The 15,035-nt window shown below is 48.8% G+C and overlaps 1 protein-coding gene across 9 annotated transcripts in view; it reads right to left on the bottom strand.

The window, feature by feature from the left end:
* The window catches only part of EXD3 (exonuclease 3'-5' domain containing 3), a 244,883-nt gene that overhangs the window by 179,565 nt on the left and 50,283 nt on the right, over nucleotides 1-15,035 (bottom strand). For all 9 annotated transcript variants that reach the window (XM_042835837.1, XM_042835835.1, XM_042835832.1 and 6 more), the window contains one exon: nucleotides 7,641-7,755. In XM_042835837.1, coding sequence (XP_042691771.1) covers nucleotides 7,641-7,677 — 37 coding nt within the window. In that variant the 5' untranslated portion in view covers nucleotides 7,678-7,755. The remainder of the gene's footprint in view (nucleotides 1-7,640; nucleotides 7,756-15,035) is intronic.

Below are 15,035 nucleotides of genomic sequence, written 5' to 3'. Positions count from 1 at the left end.
CCCTCCCAGTGTCAGGGTAGCCAAGTAGAAAGAGCATCTGGAAGAAAATGAAAAAAGACACCTCCCCAAATTAGGCAAAATTAAGTGAGCCTACAAAATCGGGCTAAAGGGATGCTGTGCAGAGGCAAAGGCTCTGTTCCGATCTCCGGCATTGCTCCTGAAGGCAGCAGTGCCAGCAGCTCCTCACTGCATGCTGTGGGCTGGAAGTGCCCAGCAGCACACCGACCTCAATGCCCGACAGCCACAGCTGGTCGGCTTTATGCATGGAAATCAATACCTGCAAGCCCAAAAGTCAGCTCAGTACTAAGTCTATCAAAAGAACCACAGTTCTGTCCTGATGGGAGCACTTCTGGGCTTACCTGCATCTCACCCGCACCACGGGTCCAGCTCTCTCTTCTGCAGCAAACCTCCCTCAACTTCAAGCCAATTCTCTCACCATTAATTTGACTTTTACCACTCACCGTGATAACTAGAAACACCACAGGGTTGACAGACTCAAGTACCACTTATTTCACCTCTAACTATATAAATACCTGCCTGCATCCAAAAATACAAGCATCTACATCTCAGGCGACAATGATTCTGTGATTCTAACAAGATACTTGCATTTACCAGATTTGACGGCCAGGAAAAGAAAGGAGTCATTGCAAGATGCTGCGAAGAACAAGGCTCGATGTTAAAGGACAATGGAAATCCAGGGGTGGTGCAGCTGGCCCCGCAACCTCATGTTCCACCCTGCCATGGTGTGAGACCACAAAGGTGAAAGTGTGTCTTGGGACAACATCTAACAGCCACACAAAGGTGTGCTTTGGCATACACGCATATCCCAAGTTGTGCAATGTGTGTTTGCTTGTACCTCAGCCAGCACACCCTGCGTGAGCTGGTCCCAGGCTGCTGGCAGAAAGACACAGCAGACAGTGGTACGTGCTCCCCACTGAGCTGCAGGGCAGGCAGATATCACGCTGAGGTTTGTGCCCTCCACCATGCACAAGGTGTGGTGCAAAGCTCAGATAACCCAGACCCTGTCACATCAGCAGCTCTAAACGCACAGCAGCACGTGGCCAGGCTGACGTGCTGCCGCAGGAGCTGCAAGTGCTTTTGAAAGGATGCAAATGTGCAGAGGTCAGGATCATTCAGGTTTATTTTCTAAACAGTATGTGTTAAGCAACTTTAAAGCACTTGTAAATAGCACCTGCGTCCTTGAAGTAGGCAGCCTTCCCAGGCAGAAGCACCTCCAGCCCCAGGCTCTGCTCCTCTCCACAGCCAGGATTGTGCCCTTCAGAAACTCCAGCTCAGTATCCACAGGACAACATTTCAGCAGTGAGGCTGAAGGGAGGTTCAACAGATAGAAGTGCTAGAAGCTGTAAGGGAATGGGCAGCATTCATCCTACCGTGCTGCTAGCCAAAAACGTGGGAGGCAGGGAGCCTGACCTGAACCCGTGAGCCCAGGGACCCACAGCTCTCTGGCCCATAACCTCTAGCAGAGGGCAAGGGGAGCACACAGTTCGATGGGCAAGGCTGTGTGAGAACATCAACTGCAATCATCTCAATCCTCAGAACTGGAAAGAGTTTCCTAAAAACAAGCAGTCTGTCAGGGATGAGGTTGGGTTTTTTGTTTAATGCTTAGTTACCCACTAAGGCAAAAACAAGAGGCTACGTTCACTTCCAGTAACTGTTGACCAAAGTGGAAAAGGAGTATTTAACAATAAAGTGCAAGAGTCCATCATGAGCAATAGCGACCATGTGCTTTTATGAAACAATAACACACCAACATGAAATAAATCAGTGCTTTTTAATTTAACAATGTAAATTACCCTCCCACCTGCTGTGAATCTTGCAAGGAGAAAGAGCAGGCTGCATATTTACCAAGCTGTCTATCCCCGTCTCAGTCTGTGCTGGCCTAATGCCCTGGGGTTAGACTGTAGGACTCTGTCATCTCTTGCACTCGTATGACCTAAGAAAGGGAATGTGGCCTTTTTCCCACAAGCCCAGAGTGAGAACATCATAAAAGCTGAACTTTAGCCCCCTTTTTGGGCAGGCAGCACAATAGCAAGGAGGATGCTGTTACTCCCTGGAGGCTCTGCTGCTGAAAAACATCACCAAGCTCAAGTAAAAGGTCAGTAGTTAGGATTGCATCGCTTGTTTTCTTCAGTTTTCCTCCTCCGTCAAAGGCAGTTAAACATTCTTTGCACACCCCCCTCCCTCCTTCTGAGAAATGCAGGAAGGAAGTGCTTGCAAAATAGTTTAATTTAAAAGAATGCACAATCACACACAGCAAACACGGCTTTAGTCTCGGAGCAGAACACTTCCATCGCCCCATGGTTCCCACTAAAACACAAACGAGTCCCCGCAGCGGCACGGCCATCCCTCCCTCCCTCCCCACACGAAGGGAGGCCGCATTTTACTCCCAACCCCTTTTGTTAAGGGGCAGACACCTTGGGTGTGAAGATGTGCAGCTAAGTGCCACAGGCCCCTCTGCTCCTGCAGGCTCCTTACGACTTCCATCCAGTGACCCAGGGCTGTGGAGAAGGACAAAGCGGGCGCAGAAAGCCCCGGCAGCTCTCATCATGCTGCAGCGGCAGCAGGTGGCAGAGCAGGGGTACGGCACACGTCCCTACAACTAATCACCTCTGATGCACCAGCACTGAGAAGCTCCCCTTTGATTTCACAGCACAATTTTCTGCCGATGTTTGTTACTCGCACCAGGCTGTGTGGGCTGCTGGCTTTAACTGCATTCTTTGCCTCTCCTGAATGTATCTGAAAGGGGCAGAGTGGGAAGATGCAGCTCGCATACTTCACCCCTTCCCGCAAAGGGGAACGCAGACACCAGCAGACAACCCAGGGAAACCTTCTTTGATACCAAACACTTTATGCCCCACGACTCCATGTCAATCTCAACATAATTCTCTCAGTCACAATGGTACCTCTGGGCAATTTGCCTCTTTCTTTGACTTCTCAGAGGCATTCTGCAGCGAGGGTTTACTTCCCTTGAGCCATGCTGGCCACCAGCACCCAATGGGCTGACGACCCTCTCCCTGCTCTCCTCCACCCTCCACGGCCACGATCTCTGGAAACAAGCACCCGGTCCCTCACAGCCCCTCTGAGCACAGCACCACTTTGGCTCGGTGGTTTGAGCAGATCCGATCGTGTTACTGCCGCCCCGCGTTCCTCGCATTGCTGAGTTAGCATGCGGTGGATTGATTTCAAGTTGGCCCTCCTGTACTTAAGAGGGACGCTGTCAGCCCCGTCTCATTTTCTTTTAACCCATTGCTGTTACAGGACACGGCTAGATGAGAAAGGTAAGAGACTGGTGAGTGTAGGAACTGAGCAGCGCTGCACCCGCTGCTGCTGGAGGGTTCTTCCTCGGGAGCGGACAGCAGAGGTGGGCTCACAATAAATTGCCTGCTACAAGGATGCTAGGAAATGTTGCATGCTGTCAGTGTGAACTCTTTCCCATGTCCAGTCAAACAGCTTCCTAAAGGGGAGGAATAACACTTTTATTAAACAGTGTGTGGATTTGACAGCCTCGTTTCTCTATCTGGAGACTTCACGTCTAAGACAGGATCTTGAAGCTTTGGGTGCCCGGTTTTGCTATTTTGCCTTTAAATGATGGTACAGCTTCAAACTGACAGCACCTTCTCTCAGCCTTCACTGGGGAGAAATCAGACTTTTCTTAGTTCCAGCCCTTTGCCCTGATGGGGAAGGGTTTTGTTTGCTTACTTCTGCTATTGTTTTTACAAACACACAGCTATTACTGATCCTTACCACCTCCCTCTGCTCAGCCCATTTTACCTCCTTTTTCATTTGGTGTTATCCATGCCCATTTTTAGTAGACTTAAAAATAAATGTTAGCATTTCAGAGATGCCTTCAGATTTCAAACAAGGGCTGCAGAGTGCTGCGGTCTCCAAAGACCTTACACAAGAAATAATTCCCATCCCACAGAGCATCTGAAGGCATGTGAGAGCTTACTCCCCACCCACCTTCTACAAGCCCAGACGAAGGACAACAAAAGGAAGAGTCAGAAGAAAGAGAACGGCACAGCCCCAGCAAACACATCTGGCTGCACAGCACGGTGCTCCTGCAGGTAGCCAGCATGGAGCTGGGCTGGTTTCAGACTCATAAAGCTGTTAAGAATTACCCACAGCTTTTTACATAACAGAACCAACTGCACTGAAAGGTGTTGCCACACAGCTATCACGTAAGTCAGTACAGAGAGAAAATCTCAAGGTGAGTTGCAGATTTACCATTAAGCTGGACTCTTGAGATGAATGTTACCTCAGCTCTCCAATGACACGGGGACACAGACAGGGAAAACTGGAGGTGTACTAACACACCATCATGCCCCAGCTGCTGTGCTTCGCTGATGCAGAGGGGTGAGCTCAGGCATGGAGTGCAATCCAACAGGCAGCATCCATGTGGAGCAAGGAGGGCAGACACGCTTGCTTTGATGGCTGATAGCCTTCCTTTCCTTCAATCTCAAGCTCAAACCAGCTCCCTTGCTGTTGGATACCAGCTGTGGGAGGGAATTTTGGAGCAGTTTACATCAAAGAGCAATCGATGGCTTCAACAACATCTACAGGACGATGCAGGGTACATGGTAACACAGCCAGAGCTCTGACCACGTGCCTGCCCACCTTCAGAAGACTAACCTAGGTGCTCAGCCTTACACATACATCGTTCAGACTAGATATACAGGGAAAACTGAACCTCAAACATTGGAACTTTGCTTCCCAATCAAATACTCTGTGACATCCAGCCATTCTGCAGGATTATACAGCTGCCTTGAGAGATGTTCCAGTGAGTGCATCACCTCCTAACAGCTGATCTTTGCAGGCGTGGCTGCCGCTATCAGAAACAAAATGAAATTCCCAGCTCAAACTTGGTAAGAATTCTGAACCCACGCTGAAGAAAGAAAACCAAACAGTTAGCTTAGGGAATGGTTAAAAAAGGTCACACGACAGACAGGTCTAAAAATAATACTTAAATATTGTAATGCAGCTTTTAAACAAAGCCAGTAATATGAGAAAAAGGCCAAGATTCAGTTCAGAGCCCTTTTCTGGAGAGAGGCAAGGAACTGTATTCAGCAGAGGTGATTCATTTAAAGGTGAGGCTTCCGCCTTATTTATTTCCTCCTGCAAAGCATCACAGACTAACTTTGCCTCATCACTGCCCTACCCTGCAGACCTGACAGAAATCTCTGCCTCCATAATGCAGACAATGCTCACTTCCTTCCCCTGGAGCCAGACACATCACCCAGGGCTGTTGTGGAACAGAGTGAATCCCTGCTCACCTCCTTGGCTTAAGGCTCCACAGTCTGCCAGCCCAGCAGCTTCCTTATCAAACATCAGACTTTTTTTTTTTTAATGTTTTTTTCTTTTGTTAATCTTATTCTAAAGAAGAATGTTGATTATTGTGATACTTCACTAGGAAAGGAAGGGAAGCTCCTCAGCAGCCTGCTGTCAGACAAAGCTCTACAGATCAAACAGGGCTGCGCACAAATTCCAGCGGTTTGCACTCAGGTTGCCTCCGAAGTGTTTATGTGAGATGTGTGTTTTTCACCCTGCACTGCTGTGATTGTTTGCCTGGGCTGGGTGATGGATGGCGGAGAAGGTTGTGTCTGGAAATGTGCTCCGAAGTCGACAGGAAGCTGGGGAGGCCCTTGCCAGCACTTCCTTCCTCTGTACAAGGGCTGGACAGAATGGGAAAAGCCTTGGCTGTCTCCTATCCTGAGAAAAGTGCTGCCCTTCCAGCTGGATTACAGTAAAAATATTTTAATCTTTCACAAGATTATAATATCCTTCCTCTCTAACTATAGCTACATTGCTAGCAAGGCTTAGATAATGAAATGAATTGACAATGGAAAACTTAGGAGGCTACAGAAGCCTGGTGCTGGAAGCTGAGCACACAGACCCAAATGTCAAGATCCCTATCTCCAGCCAAAACGTAAATCATCAGTTGATCAGACCTGTGTAACCCAGAACTTTGACTGCAAGAGTAACAGGTAGTAAGCACTCCAGTAGAAGGCTTAAAATACACTGACGTAGGCTGGCAGTGTGTCCCTGCTGACAGCTTCGTTCTAGCGCCTGTTTCTTAGAGAGCAGATCTAAACTCAGAACATCTATTATTTCTCCCAAAATAATGTTGCAATAAGCAATCTGTGAATGTTTTGACTGGATGACCCACACCTCTCTCTTGAGCTCCCAGGAAGGCTTGTGTTATGGCGTCTTCCCTCAAAGGCCTTTTTCCAAAGATCCTGCCTGAAGTCCTTCTGTGCATGACTCATGAATGTGCACGACATCCTGATGTGCAATCGAGACACATTCACAGCAGTAAAAGCATGTCAGAGTTCTAAAGAAGAGAGATTCTTTCTTCTCATCCCCACGGCCAGCTGGGCAGTGCAGAAATGAACAACAAAAGATCCCCTTTTCTTCCAAGCTACCAAAAGAATTGCTTAAAATATTTCCACCCTTGAATTCTCAGATTCAATTCCACAGACAAGATCTTCAGTGTTCAGAATCCCAACTCAACAATTTGCTCTGCCTACACACATATGGACAGTGACAGCAAAACAGTGTGGCAGAAGGGTGGCAACCATGAGGACAGCTCTCTCTGCTGTACCAGTAAGGGGATATTCCAACAATCCCTCCAGGTAGACACAGTCTGGATGGGTTTGCTTGAGCAAGTCTAAACAGGGAGAAAGAAACCGTCTTGACCAGAGAAAAAGGAAAAGGAAAAGGAAAAGGAAAAGAAAAAGAAAAAGAAAGAAAAAGAAAAAGAAAAAGAAAAAGAAAAAGAAAAAGAAAAAGAAAAAAGAAAGAACAAAAGCAAAAGCAAGCAAGAAAGCAAGAAAGCAAGCAAGCAAGAAATCCCCCAAACTTGTGAGCAGACAGCTCCCATAACAGTCTCTATTCTGAAAAAGGAATCAGACTAAAGACCTTCCCCATTAACAAAGAGTGGGGAACAATGGAAACTGTCAAAAAATAGCCCTCACGTCAGAAACAAGAATGCCCCTTTACACATCCAAAAAAGCACACAGCTGAGCCTGGGAGGCTGTCAGGCACAGCTTCTGGCTTACGTGTCTCCCAGGCAGTTCTTTGCAGAAACTGCCAGAAGAACCAGATGATACTGAATTCCAGTAACCAAAGATGGGGATGGAAGAAGAAAGGAAATTTTTGGCAGGACTGAGCCAAAATAATGAATTCCTGTCCATTCAGTCTCTGCACCAAGGACCCAGACACCAAAACTTTGTGGGACATGACAACAGTATGTGTGTGCATCTTCCCTTGGTCTTACTTTATAAAGCAATTACAGAAGAAATTCAAGAGAAAACTGAATTACAGATAAAATGTGAATGAGCTGTGTAATACAGTAATAAAAATGGTACACACTTCTGAATTTGTGGGAAGTTACTGAGCAATTGTAAACATTTTCAACCTGGGATACAAATAAACACTGATATCTAGCTGTGCACCCACCAAACCTCCGAGATCCGACCACCTGCATGGCGTGCAGTGTGGCACTGAATTCAACGCTTTTGCTCTGCTTGTGACTCAGCATTCTCCTCCAATAGCAAATGGAAAAGAAACGATGCCAAATGCCAAAAAGGACAGGTAAATGTCGAGAGGAGCAGAAAACTCACCAGCAGGCCGATCACTTGAGTTGCCCTCTTGACTCATCCTCCCACAGTTGGCACCGAATTACGATGCTGAGGTTAATGGCCTTCAGCTCGGAGCTGGTGGGCCAAGCTCTTGCTTCTGAAAAAGAGGAAGGCAGTGTTATGATCAAACTGTAGGAACTGAACCCTGCGTGGCAAAGGAAATATCGTGTGTATGGTGCACAGCCTTTCTGCGTAACCAAGGTAGTGGACAAACTATGTGAGTTCATGGCTTCTCACAGAAATCACAGTACATTGCCTGGAGATCAAAGAAGTGAGCAGGGAATTGGTAAAGTCAACTAAAAAGTCACCAAACACTGGCATGTGAAACCTCATGAAAGTCACTGCATACAGTTAAAACTACATCTGGTTCCTGGAATAGCACAAGATTAGATTTCAGTTTTCAATTGCACCAACAGGAGTCTTTATCACTGTTTACTTGATTGAGACAACCAAAAAACAGACCTAACTAACCTCCAAAGTGGACAGTGAACATGAAAGCATGTTTTTGCCACAGTCAAACAGCTCCTCCTCTTTGTTTGCTTGCCCTTCTACTCATCACATCTTGATTGTGGTAGAGTTGGGAACAGAACCCATGTCTCCCAAATCCCAATCCAGTGCGTTAACCACAACATCCTTCCTGCTGAATCACACTGCAGAATTGTTTATCAGGAAGGAAATTCCCCCTTGAGAGTACTCACTCTGAGTGTGCTGGTGGAACACAAGTGCTTAGAAAAATACACATGTAGCAAGAATAACAACAAGTGATTTAAGTCACTGTACAACAGGCTAAAGGTACATCAGCATTTCAGCTTTTGTTTGCAGCAGTATGAAGAAGGCACCATCTAGCAGGACATTACACAGAGCAAGCAGTGCATCCAGATGTGCTCAGAGTAACAGACCCCTGGTCTTCAAAAGATGATACGTAACTTCAGAAACATCCATCCCACGTTGAGCATTAGGCACACGTCACTCTGAGGGGGGAGATCCAAAGGTTTATACTCTTACCAGGCACTGCGAAGGTCACTTTTTGTAGCATTACACACTAAGCTGCTAAGTGCAAGCAGCTGTAGAGTGTGATCTTAGGGTCAGAATTAACCTCAGCATCTTGTAACAGCAAAGGGCCTTCACTTTCTTTAAGGTTTTCAGCCAAAATTAAATGTACAGTGGAAGGAGATAGCAGAAGTGGAGCAAATATTTTTAACCTAAGCATAGCTTTCCCCATCAGCCTCCCAGAAAACAAAAGGATTGTATTCGTCTGCAGTGTGTCGCAGTACACAACCCTCTGATACAGCAAGTTCACACTCCAGGATTCTGAAGAATTTGGCTCTGTTCAGCAGTTGGGCAAAGAAGAAGCATTTCCCTACCTGCAAGCCATGGCTTCTCCTGAGAGAGCGCCTACAGTAACCGACATGAAGGTGCCTGGGCAGATTCCCGGAGCTCTGACAAGACTTCTGTTACACTCCCTTTTAAATGTCACTGTATAGGATTCCAGAAGGACTGTCTTTTGGGGGGCAGGGAACCCAAATGAAGCCACAGTGTTGTGTGGTCACGTTCATAGATCTAGAGCAGCTTTTAAACAGCACACAACATGCCTGGCCGGCTGCCCCAAGAACAGGCCCACGCCAGATGCTCTCATGCTCTGGGGCACAGGGCTGCCATGGGCTGCAGGACAGCTATGGGCCAGGTCTATCCCGCAGACACAGCCTGAGTGCCAAAGGTGCTCTGCTGGAGCACCAGCCACACTGCAAGGAAGAGCCTTTTCCCTAAAGGAGCCCGGCTCGAGGGCAGCCATCCCGCCACGTAGCCACATACCCTACAAGCTTCTGTTCCCCACAGCCATCTGCTGCATTTGCTCGTTAAACTCCAGGACTGCAGTGATCACCACACCAGAAGCACCTCTCAAACCAACTGCAGGGGGTACTGGTGCAGCTCTGGAGACACACGGCCCCTCTGTGGGCGCTTCAGCTGGGATCCATCCATCACATGCAGCTCACACGACCTGGGCCCTTCCACTGACCAGTGGAGATGGGGCACCCCCAGGAGCTCCCCTGGACACTGCTGACCATAAAGAAATGCCTATGGAAAACCAGTATCTCCGCTGACCATCCAGAGAGTCTGGACTAGTCTAACTGAATGTCTAACCAATTGATTTCCCTCCATACCATTAATTCTCCCCAGAGTTGAATATATGCATGTGCTGGCCCATACACAGCACATACAGAAACACACCAGATATTGCCAGGCAAAGCACCAGCATGAAACAAACAAATGTAACTCTTCTGAAATTTGGTGTTTTCAATCTACTGCCTACTCTTTCTTAAAGGTTACTTTAATTGCCTGTGCTTTTTGTATTAATATACCTACATGGAGGTCAATAGTGCCAGACTCTTTTTGATGCTGTGATAAGAGGCAATAGGCATAAAGTGAAATAGAGCAAATTCTGTTTAAATATCAAAATTACTCATCCCAGCTCAACTTTGGCCTAAGTCAGCAGTGACCTGAGGGAGGGCATAGCTTTATGTCTTCCATCTCACAGTGCGTTCCCACCAGTTTCCAGTGGGGAATAACACCATATTAGTAGGTAATGGCTGTGACGGATGTCTTCTGCTTGGTTCAGTGCATTCCTCATACAGCAACAGAACAGTTGAAGAAAAACACTTCTGCAAATTGCTGCCAAACTGCTCCACCAGAGACATTGTCAGAGTCACTGAATGGCTTTGGTTGGAAGGGACCTCAAAGATCACCCACTTCCCACCCCCTCCCACAGGCAGGGTTGCCCACACCAGCTCAGTTTGGCCCTGGCCTATCCAACCCAGCCTTGAGTGCCTCCAGAGATGGGCACCCACAGCTCTGGATACGTGCCGGGGCCTCACTGCTCTCTGCAGAAAGCATTTCCCCCTCACATCTAACCTAAATCTCCCCTCTGTTAGTTTAAAGCCATTCGCCCTAGTCCTGTCACCAGGTATTAAGTTGGTGTCCCTCCTGCTTGTAAGCTCCCTTCAGATGCTGGAAGGCCACAGGTCTCCCTGCAGCCCTCTCCTCTCCAGGCTGAATGCCCCCAGCTCCTCGCCTGTCCTCACAGGAAAAGCGCTGCAGCCCTCTGAGCATTTTCCTGGCTCTTTCTATTTTATGTTAAGCCCTTGGTTTGGAGACTAGTGCCAGGCAGGAGTGTTTTAGCTCACACATAACACGTGCGTTGAACAACACGTGCGCTGTGAAGCAGAGCACCTAGCAAATGTCCCATGGCCATGATGGCGCAGGTGGGGAGGCACAGCCAGCACTGCTCACAGCTCTGCTTCCTCACACTACAAAACACCACACCAGGAGCTGCAGATTGCTCAGACAGGGCCAGCTATTGCTGCAGAACGGGAGCAGGGCGCTGGGCCCAGCACCAGCAGGGATGAGCAGCAGCCTCCCTCGCAGCGTGCCATCCCACCCTGCTGCACCCAGCTCCTCAGGGCCCGAGCAGCATGCTCACAAACCTCTCCCCCCAGAAAGCAGCCTCACCAAAGCAAGCAGGAGGTTTCAATTACGCTCAGCTATGGAAAACAATGTGAAAGTGTGAAGTGAGAGTAACTGAAAGTGTCAGAAACAAAGAGGACAGAGACCAGGAAGTGATGTTTATTTGTATTCTCCATGCTGGGATTGCTAAGCCTACCTCGCATTCTTGCAACCTGGCTTTTATTGCTTTATTGTTATGGAATGTACAAGCACACACAGCCAAAGAGACCAGCATCAAGGATTCCTTTCTCAAAAGCAAATGAATCAGAAGTGCGGGTAAGGCTTGCCCCAGAAGCCCTACTGAAAGCCTTATCCAAAGTCCATGAGTGTCTCTTAACCGACTTTTACAGACTTTGGATCCTGGACTAAATCCATTTCAGCAGTCCTGGAGCCAGATTTGGGTTTCCAGCTTCTATCAGTCACAAAATCAATCTCTTCCCAGGACTGAGCTCCAGACTGGGAACACACAGCACCCAAATCTCTGTTGCATTCCTGGATTATGTCACCTCAGACTTCAGTCTGTCACACTTTGTCACTGCCTACTGCTGAGCGTGTTCACAAGCAATCCCAGCAGACTGTGATTTCAAAGTGAAAAAAAGTTTCATCCATCCACCTTTGTAGCTCACAGTGAAACGCAGTTTCATCTGTCTTTATAATAAATTGTTTATCACATCAGTCTTTTAACTAATGAGAAACTTCACTTCTCTGTGCTAAGGATATGGGGTGGTGGGAAGCTAACTGCCTCCTGTTGTGCCTTTGGATTGCCACTGGGTCCCAATGAGATCTCTCTTTGCTTCACGTAAATGGAATTCTTTCAAAATGCTCATTGGCTTTGGAACAGTTAAGGAAATTATTTTACACCATTATTATCATACTAAGATTCACTGGAACAGCTGATGGCTTGAAACAGAAATGAGGAGAGTCATGACATTCTAGAGTACCTCCTCTGCCTCATTAGGAGGAATTAGAAAGCAGCTGACAAAATATCAACAGATATCCAACACTGCTATGGATTGCCATGGCTTTCAACTTCAGCATGGTGAAACTGCCACTTCATTTTGTACACGCTGTACTCCTGACAGTAGAGCTCACCTTCCCTTATTCAAACAGCAGCCTCACCTCTTCCCTTCCTGCATGGGAGGCAGTTTACCATCAGTGTCTGACTGAAGGTAATGCAGTGACTACACTACATCTGCAAGGCCTCTGGTAAGGTCCAACACTGCATCCTTATCTCTAAACTGGAGAGCTACGGATGTGAATGGTGGACTATTTGGTGGATAAGAAATTGGTTGGATGGTCAGAACCAGAGGGCTGTAGTCAGCAGCTCTATGTCCAGGTAGAGGCCAGCGACGAGCAGTGACCCCTGGGGGTCCATCCTGGGATCAGTGCTCCTCAATGAGGCTCAACAAGGCCAAGTGTGAGGTGCTGAAAATGGGTCGGGGCAATGCCAGATATGAGTACAGATGGAAGAACTTAAGAGCAGCCATGCAGAGAAGGACGTGGGGGTCCTGGTGGGCACAGAGCTGCACACGAGCAGCAGTGTGCGCCCGCAGCCCGGGAGGCCAGCAGCACCCTGGGCTGCACCAACAGAGGGCTGGCAGCGGGCAGGGAGGGGATTGTCCCCCTCTGCTCTGCCCTCGTGAGGCCCCATCTGCAGTACTGCGTCCAGGCCTGGGGCCCCCGGCGCAGGAAGGACGTGGGGCTGCTGGAGCGGGTCCAGAGGAGGCCACGAGGACACTCAGAGGGTGCAGCACCTCTGCTGCAAAGACAGGCTGAGGAGCTGGGGGTGCTCAGCCTGGAGGAGAGCAGGCTGCGGGGAGACCGCATTGCAGCCTTCCAGTTCTTAGGGGGAGCTTATGAACAGCAGGGAGAATGACTTTTTACACAGCGTGATAGTGGCAGGACAGGGGAGAATGATTTTAAATCAAAAGAAGGGAAATTTAGGTTAGATGTTAGAGGGAAATTCTTTACCCAAAGGGCAGTGAGGCCACAGCACTGTGCCCAGAGCTGTGCTGCCCCATCCCTGGAGGAGCCCAAGGCCATGGATGGGCCCTGGGCATCCTGAGCCGAGGGGCAGCCAGCCCATGGCAGGGATGGGACTGGGAGCTGGGAGAGCCCTTCTAACCTAAGCCAGTCTGTGATTCTGAGATTACATCCAGGAGATACTGGGGCTGGGCAGAGATAAACCTAACAGAACTTCCTGCAATGAGATGAAGCCTCCTTTTCAAAGGAAAGGAATAAATATTAAAAAAAAAAATAAAAAAAATCACAGCTGAAACTTGAATCCCTGAAAGCATAGAAGACCTTTAAATGTGATGCTTCAGTGCCTTCTGCCTCCAAACTCTCCCACTTGAGGTACACGGTGACTCCCAAGGCACGTGTGAGTCAGAGGAAGGAGCTCAGGCACACACTCACCCACACAGGGCTTCTGTTGCTGCTTGTCCCATGCAGATCAGTGCCCAGGCATTTGCCTATCAGAGCATTTGGTGAGAATACTGCTTGTCCTTTCTTCCCGTAAATCTGAACACTCATGACTACGGATAACAAAGTAAATACATGATTCTTAAGAATTCCTGCAGCCTCCAGAATTTCCTGGGGGGACAGTTTGCTACCTGACTTCCTGGAAGCTAATTGCACCAAGAGGAAGAAGCCTGCTCACAGCCTGCCCTGCCACTGTATGCCGGCTTGGAGCATCAGAAGGGCTCCAGCCTGACATCCTTCATCACCTGCAAACTTCCACTCCCACCAAGAGGCTCCCACAGGCCAACAGCACACACAAGTACAAACCTCTGTAAGTTCATGTGCAGCACTACGGCTGCTGATCTCTGCCCTTTCTTATTTCCCTCCATCTCTTCAAAGTACTTATGAAGCCTTCCTGCTCCATCAGCAGCTCCACAGAGCAATTTCCCCCTGCCCATCTCGCTGCCCTTACGCATCCATCACATTCGGTCTTTTGGAAATTTCACGCTGCAAACAAGAGGCCCAACCCGAGGCACTGCTGAAACCCAGGGCAGGGCTGCGGGTCCCTCCCCGGTGCCCAGGGCTCATTCCGCAGCACGGTGCCACGAAGGATGCTGGCCCTGGCCAGCGAGGTGCTGCAGCGCACACCCACGGCTCCCTTCAGAGGCCGCAGCAGCGCAGCCCTGTTTGCTGGACTCGGGCACCCTCTGCTGACAAACCACCGCCGAGCCGCTCAGCCCAGCAGCAAGCCCACAAGTTGCAGGCTGGAAGGGCCGCATGGTGCTGATGTAATCCTCAGCTCCTTTTCTAGAAGGGCATCGTGAGACTTAAAATGCCTTATCTCCTATTTGTTTATTCAAATATTTCTGCAGGATAATACTGATCACAGGTGTACCTCCTTCACCTTGGTTTGCTGATTTGCTCTGGTAAGTGAGCCCACAGCATAACAAAAGCCACCCTACTCTTGTATCGTTGTTTCCTAAAACCTTCTGTATTTCTCATCCTCTCCACCTACCACTGCCCTCCAGCACCTTGTGTGCAAACCCTTCCTCTCCCTTCATCCCAAAAAGGCACATATCAGGAAGGCAGCCTAAATCCAACACCAGTTTGGAAGATGACAAGGGCAAAACCCAAAGTGCATGGGTCAAACTCTGGCATCAGTGAACGGTGCAGACCCAGTTCCATACTTCTGCAGGAGCAGAGGAGGTGGAAGCAGGAGCTGGGCCTGGCAGGGCTCTGTGCCACCCTGCAGCAGGGGAGGGAAGATGTGGTCACACACACCTCTGCCACACACCCAGCACCGACCCCACAACGTGTCCTGCACACAGGTCTCATGCAGGTGAGACCTGCAGTAACCTTTGAGTAACCTGCCAAGTGATGCAGGTACACCAAGATGCATGAGTGGGACTTGCAGCA

Source organism: Centrocercus urophasianus, unplaced genomic scaffold, assembly GCF_019232065.1.
Source record: "Centrocercus urophasianus isolate 14NV4802_14NV808 unplaced genomic scaffold, USGS_Curo_1.0 seq_55, whole genome shotgun sequence".
Classification (NCBI taxonomy): Eukaryota; Metazoa; Chordata; class Aves; order Galliformes; family Phasianidae; genus Centrocercus; species Centrocercus urophasianus.
This window is presented reverse-complemented; position numbering and strand designations above follow the sequence as displayed.